The 20,841-nt window shown below is 41.6% G+C and overlaps 4 protein-coding genes across 4 annotated transcripts; all 4 read right to left on the bottom strand.

Moving 5' to 3' along the window:
* Positions 1–2,819: 2,819 nt before the first annotated feature.
* EAE98_008676 (uncharacterized protein) lies at positions 2,820–4,672 on the bottom strand (the record flags this gene model as incomplete). Its single annotated transcript, XM_038956299.1, has 2 exons — positions 2,820–3,280; positions 3,337–4,672. The coding sequence occupies 2 exons, from the start codon at positions 4,670–4,672 to the stop codon at positions 2,820–2,822; spliced, it is 1,797 nt and encodes a 598-aa protein (XP_038807380.1).
* A 5,178-nt stretch (positions 4,673–9,850) lies between these two features.
* Positions 9,851–12,412, bottom strand: EAE98_008675 (uncharacterized protein; the record flags this gene model as incomplete). Its single annotated transcript, XM_038956298.1, has 4 exons — positions 9,851–11,012; positions 11,176–11,606; positions 11,762–11,950; positions 12,007–12,412. 4 exons carry the CDS (start codon positions 12,410–12,412, stop codon positions 10,083–10,085), a joined length of 1,956 nt encoding a protein of 651 aa, XP_038807379.1. The 3' UTR covers positions 9,851–10,082.
* A 3,393-nt stretch (positions 12,413–15,805) lies between these two features.
* Positions 15,806–16,235, bottom strand: EAE98_008674 (uncharacterized protein; the record flags this gene model as incomplete). Its single annotated transcript, XM_038956297.1, has 3 exons — positions 15,806–15,878; positions 15,970–16,025; positions 16,158–16,235. The coding sequence occupies 3 exons, from the start codon at positions 16,233–16,235 to the stop codon at positions 15,806–15,808; spliced, it is 207 nt and encodes a 68-aa protein (XP_038807378.1).
* A 1,300-nt stretch (positions 16,236–17,535) lies between these two features.
* Positions 17,536–19,612, bottom strand: EAE98_008673 (uncharacterized protein; the record flags this gene model as incomplete). The annotated part of the gene is made up of 4 exons (XM_038956296.1): positions 17,536–18,927; positions 18,977–19,144; positions 19,193–19,356; positions 19,408–19,612. 4 exons carry the CDS (start codon positions 19,610–19,612, stop codon positions 17,875–17,877), a joined length of 1,590 nt encoding a protein of 529 aa, XP_038807377.1. The 3' UTR covers positions 17,536–17,874.
* Positions 19,613–20,841: the final 1,229 nt, after the last annotated feature.

Genomic DNA, 20,841 nt, shown 5'->3' with positions numbered 1-20,841 from the left:
GATGAAGATAATGAAGATGAAGATAGTTTACTTGTTTGTAGCATGAATGAAGTATATACAATGAATAGGTATCTAGAGCAGCTGGAGCTCTGAGCATTAGTTTCTTATGAATGTGATAGGATAGGATAGGAGAGGATAGGATAGGAGTTTCTGGTAATAGGAGTTTCTGGTAATAGGAGTTTCTGGTAATATGAATAATTCTTCTTCTTCTTCTTCTTCTACTGCATTTTCATATTTATAATCTATGATCTATAATCTATAATCTATAATCTATAATCTATAATCTATAATCTATAATCTATAATCTATAATCTATAATCTATAATCTATGATATGAATCCGTGAGATACTAAATAGGTAAATAGATAAATAGATAGGTAGGTAGATAGATAAATAGATAGATAGATATCTATACAACTTGACTTTATCAAAATTAGCTGCAGCTGCAGATGCAGTTGTATCTTTCTTGTATTTGTTATTTCTAGGTGCTTCTAGAGTAGGGTTGTTGTTACTATTGTTATTACTGTGAATGTGAATATGGATGTGGATGTGAATGTGGATGTGAAAAAACTTGGAAATGTTAGGGATTATTGTTGAGATTGAGATTGAGATTGAGATTGAGATTGAGATTGATAAATACCACCCATCCATCCACCCATCCATCCACCCATCCACTCACCTAGATATTTAAGCTGCTTCAACCCGTCATTTTCAAATTCTTGGTATAGATCCATACCTTAGATACCTAGATAGGTAGGCTCAGAAGTGGTGTGGAGATTGTATGATGATTGGATGGTTGGATGGTCGGATGGTTGGATGTTTGTAGATAAGTGGGTGAACAGTAGGTAGGTAGACATTTTGTATTTGTATTCACTTGCTTGCTTGTGATACCTAGGTATGTGATATGATGTGTGAATGTGGCATAGGATATGCGATATGAATGTGAGTGGATATTTCTGAATCTAAGATTCTACCTAGAATAGCGGTGGATGTTTTGTACTATTAGTTTGTAGCAAATAGTAGGGGGATAGAAAGAGAGGGAAGATAGAAGGGGGGGAAGTATATGCGTGCCGGGATTTGATTTTGGGAGGAGGAGGAGAGGAAAGGTGGAGAGAAAAGGAGGAAGAGGTGTGGAGAGCTTGTAATAGTGATTGTGGTTATGCTTACGGTTGTAGATTCACTGCTTACAACATTTAGTGTGGAGTTAGGAGTCAGCGGTCAAAGAAGCATAGAGATACATGAATATAATAAGTAGGACAAGTTTAAGGAGAGATGCATCGGTGTGGATGTTAGACTTGCTTGATGATTCTTCATAACATCAGAGTAACATCCATATCGCAGTTAATCTCACATACACATCACCAAGTCATTTCAAATACATGCACATTACATCACATCACATCACATCCACAACACCAACAAAATAAAACAAAAAGTTGATTTATCCTCTCACTAAGTTTCTGCAAATCTGCTTACTACCCAAGCCATACCATGCCCAATTCTGCACCCTCCTCTAAACCCAAGCCCATTCAGAAATGTCCAAACGAGCTCAAAACTTGTCGACGCAGAAGAAACGCGATGCAAAAAACACACACCAGAATTCGCAGTACCCACAGTAGAGAAAGAAAAACTCATGAAACTTTTTGGTTTTTTTGACCGTGCAACTAGACTAAGATATGTAGCCTGAATGATTCACGCTATCATTCATTCGTCCATCTTCCCGGCTTGCTTGAATCATTAGAGAAGAGAAGAGAAAAGAAAAGAAAGAAAAATAAGGAAAGAAGAAAAGAATTTTCGTGGAATACGAGAGGATCGAAGATATCTTACTCCTTCCGGTAAAATACATAAGTAGATTACGGGATAGGAATGAAAGAAAACTATCTGGTTCGAGTATTCATGTCTTCCATCACCGCATCTAGAAATCTTTCCGCATGTGTAAAGTATGAGGAGAGAAAATCAGATTGGAAGACATAAAATTGGAAAAAGAAGGTTTAGTGTTTCATCCCAAGGAGAGAAATATGTGTGATCGAAAAGTAGAGATGAATATCGTCGTTCGTATCTAGATGTGTCTTATTTCCATATGATTGTCGTTGATTAGAATAGAGTTTTGACGATTGAAGTGTCGAGAGTAAAGACAAATCATCAAATCCTATATCTTATGGAAATTGAAACCCTCATCGAGAGAGAAGGAGGAAAACATCGGATCCAGAGGAAAATTGAATCATCGAGCCGCCAAGTTTGGATTCCCAATCGAGAATGCGCGCGCGAGTAAAGGTTAAAGTGAAGGCGTTGATAGGAAACTGTTGTACAAATCGAAGGTTGCTGAAAATTGTATGTCGGATTGGAGAAAAGACACGGGTGCTTCGATAAAAAGTGGGTAGATATGTTGAACGCCGGATGAAAGAATTGAAGGTTGAATAATTGCGTGTCCTAGGAAAATAAAGACGGGATGAAACTTTTTGGTAAGGGGTGTAGGTGAGTGGATATTTTGGGTCGAAAAGGGGAAGAGTAAGATGATCGTAAACCGAAGGATCTCCTGAGATACCTTGGGGAAGATGAAAGTCGAGAGTAGAGTAGTAAGATGGATTTCCCACAAGAGTCATGCAAATCCTAAGAGATGACAAGAGAAGAGCAGGAGAAATAAATTTCCGTAGGAAAGAACAAGTCGATGCTGATGAGGGGTAGTATCGTACGCTATTGAAATACTCTGAATAGATGATGTTGACAGTGGCTCATCAGTTCGGACCAAAATGACGGAAGTTGAAAATGATGACGATCTATTTGCGAGAATTTTGTGCGTGGTACTGTACGAAGACTATTTAGGTCATAAGAAGAACACTTGCCTTGTGCAAGCTCTTTGCGATGATGGTAATGGAATTATCATCACGCATTGTAATAGATGGGGTCATGACAAGCTTGAGGCGCTTCTGCTTTGTTTGTAGCTGATATGGATTATCTCTTGGATGGTCCTTGGCGATCATGGTGCCAGCTGTGAACTTGTTGCCCAGAAGTTCGGGAAAGATAACCTGAAAGCTCAACTTTGCTGTCCACATTCTGCAACAGAGATCCATGGAAGCAATGATAATTGCACCAAGATCAGTACCGGCCTTTGACTTAGAGGTTCCCTCATTCATGAGCGGTCCGAGAATGTCTCGAAGATGCTTCGTGTGGTTTGTGAGCGAATCATTTCGGAATTTCGCGAAATCGGGGGAGTTAACAACGGACTTGACGACGGCAGATTGCTCGGCGACAAGCTTTTGGCGTTTTTCCGCAGAAGCCACTGGTAGTAATATGTTAGTAACTGTAATATTGCGACATGAAATAGATAATACTCACATGGTCTGGCTGTAAGTTGCTCCCTAATGCTGGCAAGGTGTGCAGCAACACCATTATTGTATTGCTCGAAGGTCTTGAGGGTCATGATATTGTCAAAACAGTAACTCATTGCCATTCTCATGACAAACCAGAATCGAGTGTTTTCGCTGCTCAAAAGGGCCATCACATGGCTATGCGCACTCTGAGGATCGTTATAGGTGAGCTTGGTCATGTAATTCCAGAGAGCTTGGTTCGAGCTAGCAATTGCGCGATCTTCTTGAATGTTAGGAATGCAACAATATGTGCGAGCCCATCCTTCGGCCAGAGCAAAGATGTCACTGAAGTCTTTTGTGAAGGCGACACTGATCTCGTGAACACTCGGAACATGCGCAGGTGGTTCTCTGTATGGAACAAGTGGAAGTTGTGAGCGATGATGATTGATAACTGTTTCGGTCTCACTGTTAAGATTGTTTCTTAAGTTTGAGATGGACTGGACGTTCTCCAAAGCGCTATCAGGAACTGCTACGGACACGGATGCCTTTACTCGATTGTACTCCTCTTGGGTCGGGGATGCTTGACCTCCGACAGCGGCGCTTTCCATCGCAGCTAGCGAAGCTCTTGACAGGCGTGCCATCGATGTTGAACCACTACCACGGTATCCGGAACGTGAGTTGCTGTAGGACGATGGGGCTTCCAATCGGAGTTGCGATTGTGATCGTCCATTGAGACTTGGGAGCCCGAGTGGATTTGGGTCACCTCTCTGTTGAGACGCGGGTGGGTGGGAGGCAAGCCAGAGAATTCTCTTTCCGTTTAGCTGGTTTTCTTTCAACTGTAATTCCTCGCGTTGGGAGGCAATGATGGCAAGTAATTCGCGTTTGCTTGGCTCGCCAGAATCATCACCCGACTCACTGTAAGCTTCCTGAAGCTGGGACTCAAGGTCTCGGAGCTTGGTCTGGTAAAATTCGACGCTTTGAGTGACGAAGACTTGCTGGGCCGCGAAATCGACGAGGAACTTTTGAAGTTCAGCACCGATGTTATCTTGTACTTGTTGCGGGATTGAGGTGGTATCTCGAACGGTTCGGATGATCTGTGTGATTCTGGTTTCCATCCAGTCCTGAAGACTTTGTGACCGATTACGATTATCGAAGACCTCTGCTCTATGACCTCGAGGTGGTGGTGGGCTTGTAAGGGAGACCGAGCTGCCCGAGATACTTCCTCTCTTGTTATGACTGCTAGGCTGAGATGAAACGAACTGCGAAGTAGTGGGATCCATTGACTCGGAGCGGTTCATGGAGGCCCGAAGGTCTGCTTCACCAGACTTACGAGAGGGTCGCGATCTAGCAGGTACGAGCGACATTATTAGTGATAGTAGTTTCGATTGTGAATAATAGTAATAGTAGTTGAATGTATAGTTTAAAGGAACAGAGCGCGAGCCCCAGAATAATTGAGAAAGTGGGAGGCGCAAAGAGATTTGACTTGTATCTGCTGCTGTAGTAAAAAAGAAGGTAGAAGAACTTGGGTCCGCGGAACGGAGGATGATAAAAAAAGTAATCGAGGTTGGTGGGGATATTGTTTGTAGGTCCCACTAGCTGAAAAGTTTTTCTTTGAAGTGGAAGAAATAATATGAATTTTGAAAGTGAAGAAAAATGGAACCATGAATCCGGGAGTGAACTTTAAAGGAAGAAGCCACTCTATCAATGCGAGGATTCTCTTGGTCTCCGAGGGAACCAGTGAATTCAAGACAACGAATAATAATGATATCGGGAGATGAAGTGCGGGGGAACATTCATCGCCATGACAAAGCAAACAAATCAAAAACGTGCGACTGCAGTTTTATGTGTTGCTCAATTTATGTTCATCAAGTATTGGTATTTTTACAATGGCTATGGAATGCTCACTGGGCATTTGGGATATCAAATTCACGTGAACATGTGTTATATGTCCAAAGTGTTTTATAGGAATGTTTGAAAACTATTTCCAATGTATGTAAATAAATGATATGTATCTGTGGAAGCCTTCTCAATCAATGCTGTTGACGAGATGAGACGAGTGTTGCTCAAAATAGCCTCATTGATGGCGCAGCGATGAGCGTATCAAAGAAGCTATTCCCATGTAACAAAAATCTTGGAGTGCCATATATCATCAAAGTAGAACTAGTACATTTGACATTGAATGAAATGAAGTTGGGACGAATAGAAGGCAGAATAGTAGAGTAAGGCGGTCTACAAAGGAAAGAGTTGAAATTGACACTGTTGAAAAAACTCGCGTCCGAGTTCGGCTATGGACCAATCAATTGTTGGATGATGGAATTGAAGGCAAAAGGGGTTTGAGGAAACCACAAGAACTTCCAACAATGTCCAACTATTGTCTTCAAAAGAAGTTGTTTTTGAGAAAAGAAAAATGCTTTGAGAAGATTTAAAGTACATACCCATCCTCATAGCCATGCATAATCAAGCCATCATCACAAGAACGCGACCTAATGCTAGTATTGTAAGAAAGTGCGCCAGTATGTATAAGTATTGAGGTTAATCATACCCCAAGGTAGCTCTAGGATGAAAATAGTTGTAGACTGGAAGCCTAATTCTTAATGGCGAGGGAGGTCCTGGCTCTGGGATTTGGTACTGCTCGTTGAATATGTTAGCATTGTGCGCAGTAATAAGGAAAGGTCGCAAGTTGAGTTCCAGGTTGGGTTTGAGTTGTGGAATAATTTTTCACTTGCCATTTTGTAAAGTGTTTGTTTGTGATTTGGTTATTGAAGAGAGAAAATCAAGTAAGTAGTACAGACTGAAGATTTGTAGAAAGATTGAGGTGGTGGTAGAGTTGTTGAAGAGAAGGAAATAATAAAGAATGGAAAGTGTTGTGGGAGGAAGAAGGAAAGATAAAGATCAAAAAGTGAGGGGTACTAGAGTCAGCTGTTGCGTTCAATTCACCCTAGTAAGATTGGGGTTAGGTAGCTACCCAATTATCAATTGAGCTTAGGTACTTGTGAATCAAACGTGGCGTGAGGCAGAAAAGTAGTTACAAAGTTCTGGGTGTGTTTGGAGTCACTAAGTGAATATTTGTCTAATTTTGATAATCTGCAATGAGAGCTTTGGTATCTGCACACAAGCTCAATGACCACCAAAAGGATAAGATCTCCAGGACACTTGTAGACATAACTCTCTCATTTTACTTTATTACATCACTATCATACTATTACTCATCAGGCATTTGATGGTTTGCCTCTGTGCAAATCTAACTCTATCTAATCCTGAATCTACTAATGTTTCTCCACAGCTACCTTGATTCTTTGTTTTCTGTGTACACAGCTCCTATGGCTATGCAATTGCTAATATCACTTGTCTATACTACTTGCATACAGAGCTTAATTCTATCATTGAATTGTCACAACAAGACTTGACTTTGTCTTAACCATTCTGTAACAGAATTCCAAAATACGCCTTTGACTTGAGTTTAGCCTCTTCTATAGCAAATCTGAATCCGTTGCAAACACTTTACCTATGCTTCTTTGGTATAAGCTATTTGTTCCTACCATCATTCTACAACAGTTGTTCCTCACTCCCTTCTGGCATGTACATTGTTACTGGTAACTTGCTTCTGCAAGTTGACTGATATTCCTCTTCTCGTGTATTACTCTAAATACTGTCATCTCTCCAATCTGGTTTGTTGTTGGTTGTTTAGAATTGTCTTCATTGCTCTTGAGAATGACCATTGGTCCTGGGGCAGATTCCCCTTTGTGCTTATCAATAGTTCTTTATTACTTTCTACTAAACACTCTTCTAGCGCAAGTAGAAGATGTTCTCTTGATCCTGGAATCTACGAGCGCCGATGAATTGAATCTCATAAAATAAGCAGTAAGTCGCACTCCGTGCTATTCGCAGAGACTTTCTTCGCAGCAGCAGCAATAAACTCCCAAGCATTTGCAGGAACAAATTGAAGCTAACAATAAGCATTGATAATAGAAACCCTATATCTAAGTCTCAATCTCCGAAATTATAGACGTCCTGAAATCGAAACTTTGTCCGACGCTGGAATCCCAAGCAATCAGTCAACGCCATCTACTTCTCATATACCGAATCACTACAAAGTCATTGCTTCAAAACAGCAGTCACCTAGACCTGAAGTCTTTGAGAAGCTTAAGTTAGTGAGCGTTTTGGTCTCGGCAAGACACAAACCCTTGAATTGGGGATCATCGTACCTGCAGCTCGACTGCCCTGGTGACCCATCGAAAAATCCACCTGGCTTCTGCTGTTCTATTAGAAGGCAGAATAAATAAACAGAGAACTAGATATATTGGTATATATTTGATGCACATCGAACAGAATTATGGTATCTACCATGCCAGCAGGCTCAACTGGTTCGAAGATCGGATTTCACGAGGCTGGATTACGATGTAGTTGATAGCCGCTGACACAAGTCATAACTACCTCAGCAGACATTGCGAATACCGCGCATTATTACAAAAGGGCTGCCAGATGTCTTCCTGCCAAATTCTCCGTCAACAAATGCACCAGCGCAAGACGAGTTTCACCGACCATAGTTAGTTCACCTAACGGCGAGGTCCCAATGCCGACCATATCTTCGAATATAGTTAGATGTGGGGCACCAGAAAATGGCACTTTGAAATTCCGAGAATTCACAGCTTTGAGGTCGGTAATAACGGCTCTGCAGCAGAAATTGAAGCTATTGCTTTGACACCTCTGATATACAAGCAGTGGTTCTAGATATCCACAAGTTTGCACTTCACAACCCCTCTGCATCTTCGACAATATCCACTAGTCTAATTTATTGATGTACGCGGGAATAAGACAGCAGTCGATCTGGATATCACATCGCCACCAAAAATCAGTGCGCGAGTAGCATGTCTCCGTGGCTTTGCGTCCCAAGCCGACAGCTACATTGCATAAGTTTTGATACAAGCGCTGATGTTCACGTCAACTGTGCTAATGATCTCACGCAGAAGCGTTGGCCAAACATCAAAGACTATGATCTCCAGTCTACAATGAAAGCATGGGTTTTACACCTACCAACACACTTCATTACCAGTAAGCTGTAGGAATAATGCTTCATTCCCAATGAAATGCAAGCTAATCGTTCAAAGGACACTATCTAGACCCTATCATACAAGCAAATACTAACCGGGGACTACGCGAACGGAAGGAACACAACATAGCAACACCACAGCTACGCAAGCAGGTATTTCCACTGCTTAGGCTAGAAAAGCGAATGATTAAACCACAACACTTGATCAGAGGAGTGCCTACTACCAGTCAAGTATCCCACGAAGTCATCTTTATAGACGTAAAGTCTGCTACGGCTGAATTACGAAAAGCTTTGGGCGGCTGGTGGGTATAGCTGGAGAATAAACAATGAGCACAGAAGCGATCGAAAGTTGGGCGGTAGGGCAGTAACAGTGTCAATCCATTTAAGTGTTATGATTTATTTTTACTGCATGTGCGCGTCGATCATCTCCAACGAGGTTATTCGTAGCATGTACAACCAATCTCATCTCACATCACACTCAGGGTACTGTGCCTCCGATTATCAACTAGATCCCGCGTACACGAGCCAATAAATGTATCCAGAAGCTTGAGGACTAGTAGCGTGGTGATCAACCATATCTCACGTCTTTTCATAGATACAGCGTTTTATTGTATATCCCCGAATAGCAATTGTGGCAAGGACGGATCAATAAATTTCAAATAGCGACAACTGCCATGACTTATAATGTGGCTTCCCTTGTATAGCCATTTCGTTGGTGTCGCGTCGACGCAGTAGTGATATAGGAAGTATGTAGTGGCCTCTAATCGCAAACATCCACATTAGTCTCTCACATATACCCAGATGTTTCATTATGATGCCGCTATCAGCCGCAGCACGCGGATGGATCAAAATTCTATATTAACAGTCAATGCATCCACGAGCTCAAGTATTCTTCATACCTAAACCCGAACCGAAATATTGACAGAAGAAAACGAATCCAGTTACCGCAATTGTTATATAACTATATAATAATATAATTTTATAATATAAAACCATATTATATATATGTAAATACATTATTTATCAAGATATCTCTTCATTAGTAAGATGTTAATAAGTGATTTAGTAGACTTATTATGAAATTTCACAATTCCGCTCTATTCTTTCCAATAGTTAGAAGAAAGGGGCTCGGTTGCCCCATCAAGTAATCATTTTCAATATTCTCAATTAGAACTCCCCCATAGTTTGATATATCCGAATTTTGCTATTTTGCGATTCATATTCTATAACTTGTCTGGGTCATGTGTGGATTGAATAATTAAAATCCAGGCGTCATCTTATATACTCTTAGGCAGAAACTGGACACTACATAAGATGATAATACTAATCTACTCAACCTTTGTTGACAAGAGAAGACAGATATTGAGTCGAGCTTGGTAGATCAGGATCATGAGTTTATGAAAATATTCATACATCAAAGATCGCTATTTCATTTAGAATCTTTTTCCACTCCCTGTTAATCAAATTAGAGCTTACCTATGAATATCAATCGCAGAAGGATTCGACCGCACAAAATTTCTCCTCGAGAAGTTTGAGTCCAGGTGATAGTAAACGGCCAGACAGGTGGTATCAAATACAGAAATAAAGAATGGAGGCTTTCATTTAGTGCTATAGATATACTGCAGAACTTCTTCAAAGGAAAACACATCAATTTGTTTCGAAAGCGAATAGAACAGAAACCATACTGGCCAAGAACCCGAACTCTACCATTATAACCTCACATCCTAGTCGTATACCTTCGCGGTAGGCTGCGCAGAAATTGTCCGCTGCACAAACTTCGCGGTCAAACGCTGCTCTCTTGGAATGGGAAGAGTAACCGGAGTGTAAGTAACCTCCGCACTTGGCACAATTTGCGATGGCAGCCACGTATCCCCCTCCCACCTCGTGCTCAAAGACGATAAAAACACGCGTTCTGTCTCACCACCATCATTCTTCCAATGAACCATCTTCAAGCCTGTCATTCGCCCTCCCCTCCAAGCCTCATCCATAATGTACCCTGAAATCCCAAGACCATCACCAAGTGCATGACCTTGCATTGTTGCTGGTTCGGGACTCTGCTGAGCTAGATATATTTCTCCTCCCACTCCATGCCACCTCGTACGGCCTGTGACTTCATCAACAGGCGAGACCATTGGTACTATTCTACCTATCTGCTCACCCTTATCTGGGACAAATTGAAGCCCGACTATAGCAAATTGGGGATCAATTTTGATCGCCTTAGCGTCAAAAGAAGAAGTATCACCGTCACGTTGAAATGGCCAAACCCATCCGAAATCGAAAGGGTCTTCATTTCCGGGCATATATAATTTTACGCTTAAGATACCTCTGAGTTTCGGTTGACCAGGTACTATGAGGCCGAATTCGCAAGTTGTATTGGTCGAGAGATCCACGGTGGAAAGCGCACTTGAATTGTCTGTGACCGTCCAATATAGGCATTCTTCATTGGAATGTACTTTATATTCGGTCGAGATTGAAACAATCTCGGGACGTCCGTCATAACGAATGAGGTCCAGCTCGTCGAATTGAAATTTTTCTTCGAGCTGAAAAGTTGCACTACGAAGCTGCTCCTCCACTCGTGATTTGATTGTCTGGCTGTAGTCCAGGGCGGGTAGCTCCAGAATCTGTCGGGCCTTGTCAAGGACACCAAAGCCTTGCTAAATCACCAGGAAGTCAGTCATTACTTGTCAAAGGAACTCATTCAAGGTGAAATAGAGGGTTCGATTGGTATCAGGATGAAAGGAAGATGCAGAAAAAAAGAACACCGGATTGCGGTTTTAAAGTTGCGAAATGCAAAAGCATAGAATCGACTATACTCACCGCTTGGAAAGCAACAAGATTAGTAACAATTCGTGCTACAGTAGGGCCGAAAGTTTCTCTATATGGTATCAGAAGCTCGAAATAGCTCGCAAAGAATGATTTCCCCAAAAGATTATCTCCAATCAACACGCGATGGAAGCAATAGAGGTGGTAGGGAAGTCCATTTGTTAGATCAACCGTCTTTCGAGCCCATTCGAGGAGCTCCTCCGTATTGACTTGTATGGTCGATGGTTCTTCGGGATCCTCGTCAGAGGAAGAGGAAGGGTTTTCAATTGAAGTGATGGTAATGTCGTACGCGATATCAATGGCATACATGATACGGGATTGGTGTTCGTTGATCATGCCAATAATTGTGGTAAAGTCAACCTTTTTCTTGATCTCCTCAATACCTTCAACTGCTTTCTGGACTGCCGCGAGGATCTCACTTATTTCTATTGAGCAGGTAAAAAACATTAGCCCATTGAATCAACATTGAAAAGGTTGCTTGTGGCCACTCTGCCAAATGAAAGGAGTATTGAAGAGATATGAGGGTATAAGAAACATGATCATGTCTTATAAAATGACCTATGAAAGGAAACTGTCATACGTCCAGCAATATCGACGAGCATGTTGGTAATTTGTGAAAGCTGTTTCATCATCTCTCCAAACTGTTCATTCATATCGTTCCACATTCTCGTCACATTCTCTCCAACGACATTGATGTTGTCGATGATTCGAAGCGTGTTCCTTCTCTGTTCATCAAGAATAATATCGAGTTGTCGCACAATCTGCTCATCTGGAAACTTAAGGATTAGTGATTTTGCATTGAGAGGTAATATATTTTCAACATACGACGTTTTTTATCTCCCGACTCTTCAGCTTCTCTCATTTCTTTGACCAGATTTTCCAAGTCGTCAATTTGACCAGGCAATTTACGGACCGTATCTCCAATCTCGCCAATCTGACCCTGCATTTGTTCCTGCGATTCTCTGATTGCACGAATAATTTCGTCGCCTAGTTTAGCGAGATCCTTGGGAGTGACATTCTTGCTGCCACCTCCAGCAATTCTCTGGACCCATGCGATAACATCCCATGCTGTTCCGACGTCCCCAAGGGGGCTAAGGGTCTTACTACCATTGGGTCTGGTCTTATGGCTTTTCATGTCTGTCAACCAGCGTTGGCCTTGTTTTGTTTGGAGATATTCACGGACGCTGATTGGACGTCCTCGGCGAGGAGCCGTGGAGATGTTCTCCTGCATGATGTTCCCGGATAATTTGTATTTGATCTTAGGTAGTAATGAAGACTTCTTTGTATGTGATAACTCGAAGAAGATGGGAGATCGAGGATGGAGGATTATAATGGAAATGATATATGTCCGAGGCAGCGAAGGTGGAAGGTGCAAGGACCGAAATGGAAGTTTACGATGTATACGAGCTCTGGGTGTCTGAATGTAGAAAGGCCAACTGACAACTGACAAATGAGGAGAATATATAGTTGTCAAAACGAATTGAGGTGATACTATTTAGTACTAGTACTACAGAATAAACCCCCCCCACACGGCAAGCTTGTCTGACCTTCTCTAGAAAATTGAAATCCTCACATGAAACCCCCCACTAACTTCGTCATTGTGCATCCAATACATGAACCAAACACCCAACTTGACAACTGCCAAATACACATCGTACGTTCATTGAATTTCCAGCGGAACAAAAGATACAGGCGAAATACACGACACGACACGACATACACGGACTTTCAGGCCATGAACTCTCTTCTCAGCTGAAAGCTGGTAAGTGATACCATATCTGCCGTCAACAGTAACGTTGTCGTAAAACCTATAAAGACTTCATAGAAACCATTAGCATGATTTCACTGCATGTTGGGCATCTATTGTATAACCGGACACACCACCTTGGGTAGCAGTTGGGTAATAACCACGAACTGCCACGATCTAAATTCCGGTTGGCAGATTTCATGCCGAAAGTCAAAAGGAATATTGTCGGTCAACTAAGATATTGCTGTAACGAGCGATTTCCGAGGGGATGACGAAGGGGGGAGAAAGGGATAATAATATGAAGAGAGAGAGAAGATAAGAGACAAAAGACTGGGAAATTTTATATAAAGAAGAAATAGAGGAAATCATTCATTACCAAAACATTGTTCCACCCTTCAATTCCTCATACTTTTCCATTCCATTTAATAATCATTCTACAGCCATCGTTTATTTTCCACAATCATATCATTCCATACCAGTATAATATCATATATCTATCTCATCTCTCATATACAAACTCTGTATCCATGCCCTTTGTGTATTGTAATTATATTTCTAATTCACTCTCATTGCGATCCACCGTAATCTCGAAAACCATCTCAAAGCCCGTGATTATGCAATATTCAACGTCATTAACCTTAGGTAATCTTCACAATCGCCTGCTAACATGTTCATTATCTCAAGGATTAATTCGATCTTTTTTAATAATGGCCAATTGTAATGAAGATATATGGGGAGCCCAATGAAAAGGGGAAGCGAAGTGTGTGGGGAGTGAGTGGCGATGGGATTGTATTGGAAAAGCGGGGTTAAGGATTAATATAGCATTTCTTAGTATCACATACATCCGCGGTATGTCATTTCAGTTCAGAATCTGCAATGTTCGGGTTTTCATGAAACATCCGGCACATATAGACGGTAATAAATTGCACAAACAAATTGTACAGAGTGAGTCCAGATGCTGCGAATTTGGTGAATTTTGTTGCAGACGTCAACGTTGTTGAGCATGGATGATGTTAATAACAGATAACTAAATTCATAAAGAAGAGATTAGGTTTGGAAGAGATATATAGAGATACGTAGAGACACTAGTTATATACGCTATATAGAAATATAGGTTTAGGAAGCACGATGTGGAAGTGACATTTTCTTCCCGAATTCGGTCATCCTCGAATCAAAAATAGCACAATCAGGTCATCTTAGCATTAGTCCCCCAAGTTCAGTCAGAGCTCGACTGATCAACTATCAACCTGCCCCCTTCCTCCCTCACGGGAAAGTTTTGATTCAAAGACATCTAATCTAAATGGTTACCATGCTTTCCTGAATGGTGTTAGCAAGCCCATCGGAACTTCTTCCTTATATCGATCAATCTTTCCTGAATACCGATTCCGAACCCAATTCCCCATCTCAAAAACTTTCAAACCCCCAGTTTATAGGGAATACAAGACGCCATAGAAAGATGGTGCCATTTGCATACAGAAAACTACCTCGAAGATATCCCCGGACTCTAATTGGCCCTTGTACGCCAGAATCGATGAAGCCGAGTTACTCGAACCACATTTCCGAGTACTCTCATGTACGCATTCTTACCCCCTCTGTTCAGATACAGAATGAAGGGGAAGCCAGCAGATGCTCCACGTCTTAAGTCCTAACACTAACTCATATTCGACTCCAGATGCCAGCCAAACAGCTATGCTTGACAAAACACACAAAATTCAAAAGCCCCCTGAAAAGCAGCAACTTACCCGAGCGATTAAGGCGGTTCTCCATCCGCTTACTCCCCCATTATATCGAGAACATACAATTCAATACACACAACACAATAACCCTTCCTCGAACACTACCCACGAATACCTACCTCACAATTCCCACTCAAATAACACCAAAACCCAACGTCTTCACACGAATCAACCAACCCAGCCCATCGCATAACCTGCACACAAACAAGCATCATCAATTAAGTCTTCACTCTGCACAACCTATTCTGGAATAACTCGCCACCAACCCAAAAGCCTCACAAGTTCACACCCATATACCAAGACAAACTCATAAACCAGACACAAAATCCAAAAACTCATCACCCCATTTTCCAACCCATAAGACACAAACAATGTTTGTCGTCATAGGCCCACCTCGAGCCTACTTCATTCTATTCAGCAGCTGAATCCAGCTACGCCTTCCACCTAGTGATCCATAAAACTCTAAATCTCACTCCGAGGCTAAGCTGACGCACGCACACACGCTGCGTGATGTCTGTGCTCTTTCATGCCTCGACTTGTGTGCAACTTTATTTCTCACTAGGTACATACCCTCATACCTAGGTACTTATTAGTTAGGTACGAGCGGTGAGAGACTGAAAGGAAATGAATGGAGTGAAAAATCGCTCATATCAAGTATTGTCGTGTAGAAAATTGGGAGGGAGATGTAAGTACGTGAGTAGGTAAGCAAGCACGCAAGCAAGCACGCAAGCAAGCAAAGAAATGCACGAAATGGAATGAAGAAGTAAAAATATAAGAATCATAAAGATAAAAAACCTGGATATAATATTTGGATACTCGGAAAATACATTTTCGCTTGCTCTTCATCCAGCATACCTAGGTAGCAAGATCCATCCATCCATCCTTCATAATACAAATTGCATCCATCCACCCAAATTCATCATCCGCGTAAAGACATTGAAATTCATAGTTTCCCCATCCCACCTCCTCTACTTTCGCATCCACATCTATACCTCCATCGCAATATACATCCACATCCACATCCGCAAACCACCGGGTATCAATCATCTCCTTTCTATCGCATTGTGGGTATGCGACCTATATCTTAGATATATATGCATGTATGCATCTCTCTCTGTGCGTATATCCCACGAAAAAGCGTTTAACAACAGCACTCCTCGCAAATCAAACACGCGCAGACTTCCTCGAGAAGACAGCAGGCGAGACATGCTTCGCTGTTTGGGGAAAATGGTTAATTTGATGTTCTTTTCGACAGACAGGAAGAATGTGATTGTAAGAGAGAGGAAAGGAAAGTAGAAAACGTACCAGCATCCACCACCACCACGCATAGATACATCGGCGCTCATTCCCTCATTTTGACGCTGTGATAATGTTAGTTGATGTTTTGTGATGATATTTCGATTCCTTTTATCTCATCGAGACTTGTATTTGCAAGATAGATATCGGGATTGAAAATGGGAGATCGGGGTATGATTGAGAAGGGAGAGACAAACAGGTTGTTCGGTGATGGGACCATTGGTAGTGGACATCTCCATTTGTTGAGCTTGGGGTTGTTGAGCTTCGAAAGGCATTCTGATTGGATTGTAGATTGGTGGTTGAGATGGATTGAGGTGAATTGGTTCTTTGAAAGTTGTATGAGTTATATATCGAAAGTAGAGATTGTTGATAAGAAGAGAGAGATATAAAACAGAAAGAAGGAAGGAAGGAAGGGGTTTAAAAGGTAAAACAAGCACATACATTGGGTCATTCACTACTCGTAAATTGCATTTTATTCACAGATTTATTTTTACACACCACACCATGCATGCACATTGCCCACCTGGAGGAGAATCAATGTACCATTTCCCCATTCAGTAAGTACAGGGCTGGATTGTCATATGGGACGACCCCCTGATATCCCTTGTTGGCTCAATCTTGAACCCAATTTTCATTATTCATGACTGCAGTCTGCAGGTGTAGCCACTCGCTCCATCCATCCGCCACAATCAGACCTCGGTGTTGCTCACCTGCAGCTCGTAATTGAAGGCTGTGTTTGCTTCTCCCTCTGGAGTCCCGCACGTACTCTGTATGGAGCAAGCAAGGGAAGGGCAATCGTATCAGACTTCTAGAAACGGAATACGCGTAGAGACTCGAGAGACTCAAAGTCACAAAGCCCCAATATAAATTAATGAAATATGTAACTTTCCACATTTAATTCAAAGGGGATTCGTGTTAATAGGTAGAGCTTGGTGTTTCCGGGGTTTCGGCATTGTGAACAGGGGACAGTAACAGGCTTATCCTGATTGTCTTTCTCGTGCAGTGTCATCTCTTCAGCCACTTTGGTTCGAGCGATAGCAATATACTTTGCGGCATGTGGCATTCCGGCAAATGTATTGTTCCAAGGTTGTATATGAAGTTATTCCCATCAATCGATTGATTAGTCTCCGCGCACGACAGTTATCAAATCCTCCAAAGATATCAAAATATAGAAAGAAAAAAGCGTCATAAAGCGAAACTCCCGGCTTGGAAATCCCTTGGATCAAAGTCTTGACGAAGCTTATTCTTTTGTCTCAGTTTGAAGCCAAGAGCCAAGGAGCCAAGCCCGTTCTTCCCGTAACCCGTTGCTTGATTTTTGGGAGGCTTTTCGGGGTCCATGTTCATTTTTTTTGGAGACTGCATGGATAAATGGATGGATGGATGGATAGATTAGAGATGAGTCAGCAGAGAGACAGGGTGCTTATACGAGCTGGCACCGTCCGTGGCACGAAATTATACGAAATTATACGAAATTACCTAGTATGATTTCCGAGAAGGATTTGATTTTCATCATAGAAAAGGAAGGATGAATTCCCCGGATTTGCTAGTTGGATCTTTTTCAGAAGACCTCCTGCATTACAGAGGTATTGGTGGTCATTTGTTAGATAAGGGAAATTATGGTAGATTAACACGTGTATCCTGTTCCTTAGATCCACTTCAGCATGATGGAGAACTGATTTGAAGATCTTGTTCTTGGATATCGAACTGGTAAGGCGTACTGAGTACTAATAACCGATTCGGTGATGTTCATAAACCATCTCCTCAGTAGAAAAGTCGGTAGATCACGTGGAAGCCTGATGCAGTAACTACCTACCTACCTAGTCAAACAGCGCTAGCAGATCTTCTTCTTCCCCCATCGACTCGATTGCATCTCCATGAATTTTCTGCACAATACATCCCCAAGCTTTATCCAATCTACCAGCCGGTATGATAGTTCCAGTACTGCCTTTCAATTTCCAGTTCCTCTTGGTACCTATGCTCAAATGTAGCATCGATCATCTTCAACCATCGTTTGTCTAACCTGCAGCCAAAATGGCATTTAGTATACTCCCAATACTCAGGATACCATCCCGCATTCTCCCAATCAACAATCCCTGAAATCTTCCCATCCTTGACCAAAATATTCCTCATATTCAAATCGGAGTGTGTAAAATGTATCTTATGATCAGTACGATGCATTAATCCAGGAAGTATCCCCAACTGTAATGACTCGCTAAATTCCTTCTCGTTGTGGAAAGGTCCTACTACCTCGCTGTCGATACGGTAATCCAAACAAGGGCCCCCGGATGTGTTGGTGATGGCGTATTTGGAGTCTTTGCTCTGTTCGATGGTATGTAATTCGGCGACGTAGAAACGCAAATCCTGACTCATTTGATGCATCTCCTCATCACTGCATTCGTCTATAGCGAGACCTGCCGATTCGCCTTCGACGCGGGATGTCACAAGCAAAGACTCAGTAGGTGAGGCTAGGAAATCTATAGGGATCGGCACAGGGATGGAAGTTTGGCTTCGAACAACTTTAAGAGCATTGAATTCTGCAGCATGTCGGTCTGCATAGACTTCTGGTCCATATTTGAGGTACATTCCGAATGGCAATCTCTGGACTCCGATACCGAAGTTGTCCCCATAGAGATATAATCCCGCACTTTTCAAGACTTTGTATGTTGAAAATCGGATACTTTCAGGAAACTTGGACCATATTTGAAGCAAAGCATTAGTAATAAATTGCTTAAAAGAGTTGTTGGCTTTGTTTCGACTTCGGCGTATACATGATCGACTATCTATCTTCCTAGCGACATCAGTCCAGTTTAGAGCTCTAGAAAACCGAGAATGTATCTCAAGAAGTTCCGGATGAGGACTGTCAATCCCAGAGTTCGAGTGATCATGTAGATCACATTGCCAATTGAACAGCCGGGAAGGCGTTTGAATCGCCGGAGCTTTTCCAATGTCGCTGAATATGATGTTATACTGTACAAGATTAGTCAAAATAGAATTACGAAGGGAAAGACATTTTTACCTTTGTTTCTTTTAGCTTTTCGAGCCGAATCATCCCTCGGGAAAAGGCTATTGCCGCATCCTTGCTCAAAGTCCAATGATTTCGAGTCTGACTCTCTAAAGTTTTATCTTTGAGTAGGGCTTGGTGGGAAGATGTAGTGAATGCGCCAAGCATATCATATAGTCTTTGCTACAAACAAAATTAGGAATTGTCAGGAAATATCATACTTGCGCTTACTTCTTGTATGCTAAATGCTGTTGAAGGGATAATGGGAAATACATTCCACCTGCCCCAAAACCGACATCGAACTCCAGTCACACAACATCGGCATTGATCTCGTCGCACAATTTTTTTCCGCAAAATCCAACTCAGTTGTTGGGAATGAGGGTGTTCCGCATAGACTTGGCGTCATTTAGCGATAAGCTCATTTGGTTCTAGAAATAGAAACTTACAAAGTTCCACCAGATCTTTCCAGTCCCTTAGAAATCGTGAGAAGTCTACATCATTTTCATCGTCGGCATATGTTTCTAGCAGATATCTTGCAGCCCGGTTGCCGTCTACCGCGTCATTGAGGAATGCTTCAACGATAGGAAGAGCGGGGTGTACAAGTTCTGCATCTCGAACGATTCTGAGGGCACGGGTTTTATCGCTTTCCATAGCCCTCAAAGCTACAAACCAAGGCAAAGCGACACAAGTTCTAGAATAAAGTAAGATTTGAATTATGGAACGGAGGGAGTTGAAGTTTTGCCAGGAGGTTGACTTGGGAGAAGGAGGAGAAATACCTACTTTGGCCAAGTATCAGCGCTAGTCCTAGAGGGGACTATCATGTGACTCAATCTACCTCCAGGTCACATGATGAGCACATTCAACCCGACCACCACACATAGCCCATAGTTCCGGGACAAGTATCCTATCATAGTAGCCCGCAAGTATGTACATCTAGCCTCATGGGCGGCTAATCATCCTGATTTATGCAAGCCATATCCCAAGAGTACATCATATGTGATTGTTATTCACCAATAATTACAAGTATAGCTACAATCATTAGCGGCAAATTATCGGGTTTATCTACTACAACTAGACGTACTCATCCTATTGGATTCCCTTATATACAACCTTGTAATACGGAGGTTGACGGCGTAAGTATTAGAAAAGAGGGTAAATACGTATTGAAGAGGGTAAAAAGCTTGATTGTATTTCCTATAAAAGATTGAAGCTATTTAAGGTACTAGAAAACTAAAAACCATACTAGAGGGGGCTATAATATTCACTCTGGTATTTAGTCTATCCCAAAAAAAGACTATACACTCCCGTATAGAAAATCCAGTTATCCCCTGAAATTTAAGGCTAACTGTCTCGAAAAATAAAACTAGCTTTCAAACTAAAAACCATAATATACTATTTATTGTTTAATCTTCTAATATATAATACCTGAATTGTTTTTCCTATTGTATTATACAATTGTATACGATATTCCCTATCGAAACTGAACTATATGTGACGTACTAATCAAAGAACTTAAGGGTAGACATAGAAAAGGTAATTTATTCGAATTCGAAAAAAAACACTAAAATGACTTGGATATTCTATACCATATGATAGAGTCCCCAGCTGATATTGAATTACTACACAGTGCTCTAGAGCCTACTAATAGCTCTAATAATGTCCTCAAAAACGTAAACTTAAAATGGTATCGTAGAGAGTGATTGTAGGTTGACTTGTAGTATCCCCTAGACTGCCAACTAGCGGCGCCGTCGCTTAATATGCACTTACTGACCAATCAGAACATCAGGATTTTGAGAATTCTTATCATTTTGATACGTTTTTTTATAATAATGATTCAACACTTATAGTTTTAATGAAAACAAATAATATAATTTTAAAAT

Source organism: Botrytis deweyae, assembly GCF_014898535.1.
Source record: "Botrytis deweyae strain B1 chromosome Unknown BDEW_023, whole genome shotgun sequence".
Classification (NCBI taxonomy): domain Eukaryota; kingdom Fungi; phylum Ascomycota; class Leotiomycetes; order Helotiales; family Sclerotiniaceae; genus Botrytis; species Botrytis deweyae.
Note: the sequence above shows the minus strand (reverse complement) of the source record. Positions and strands in the feature narration are given on the sequence as shown.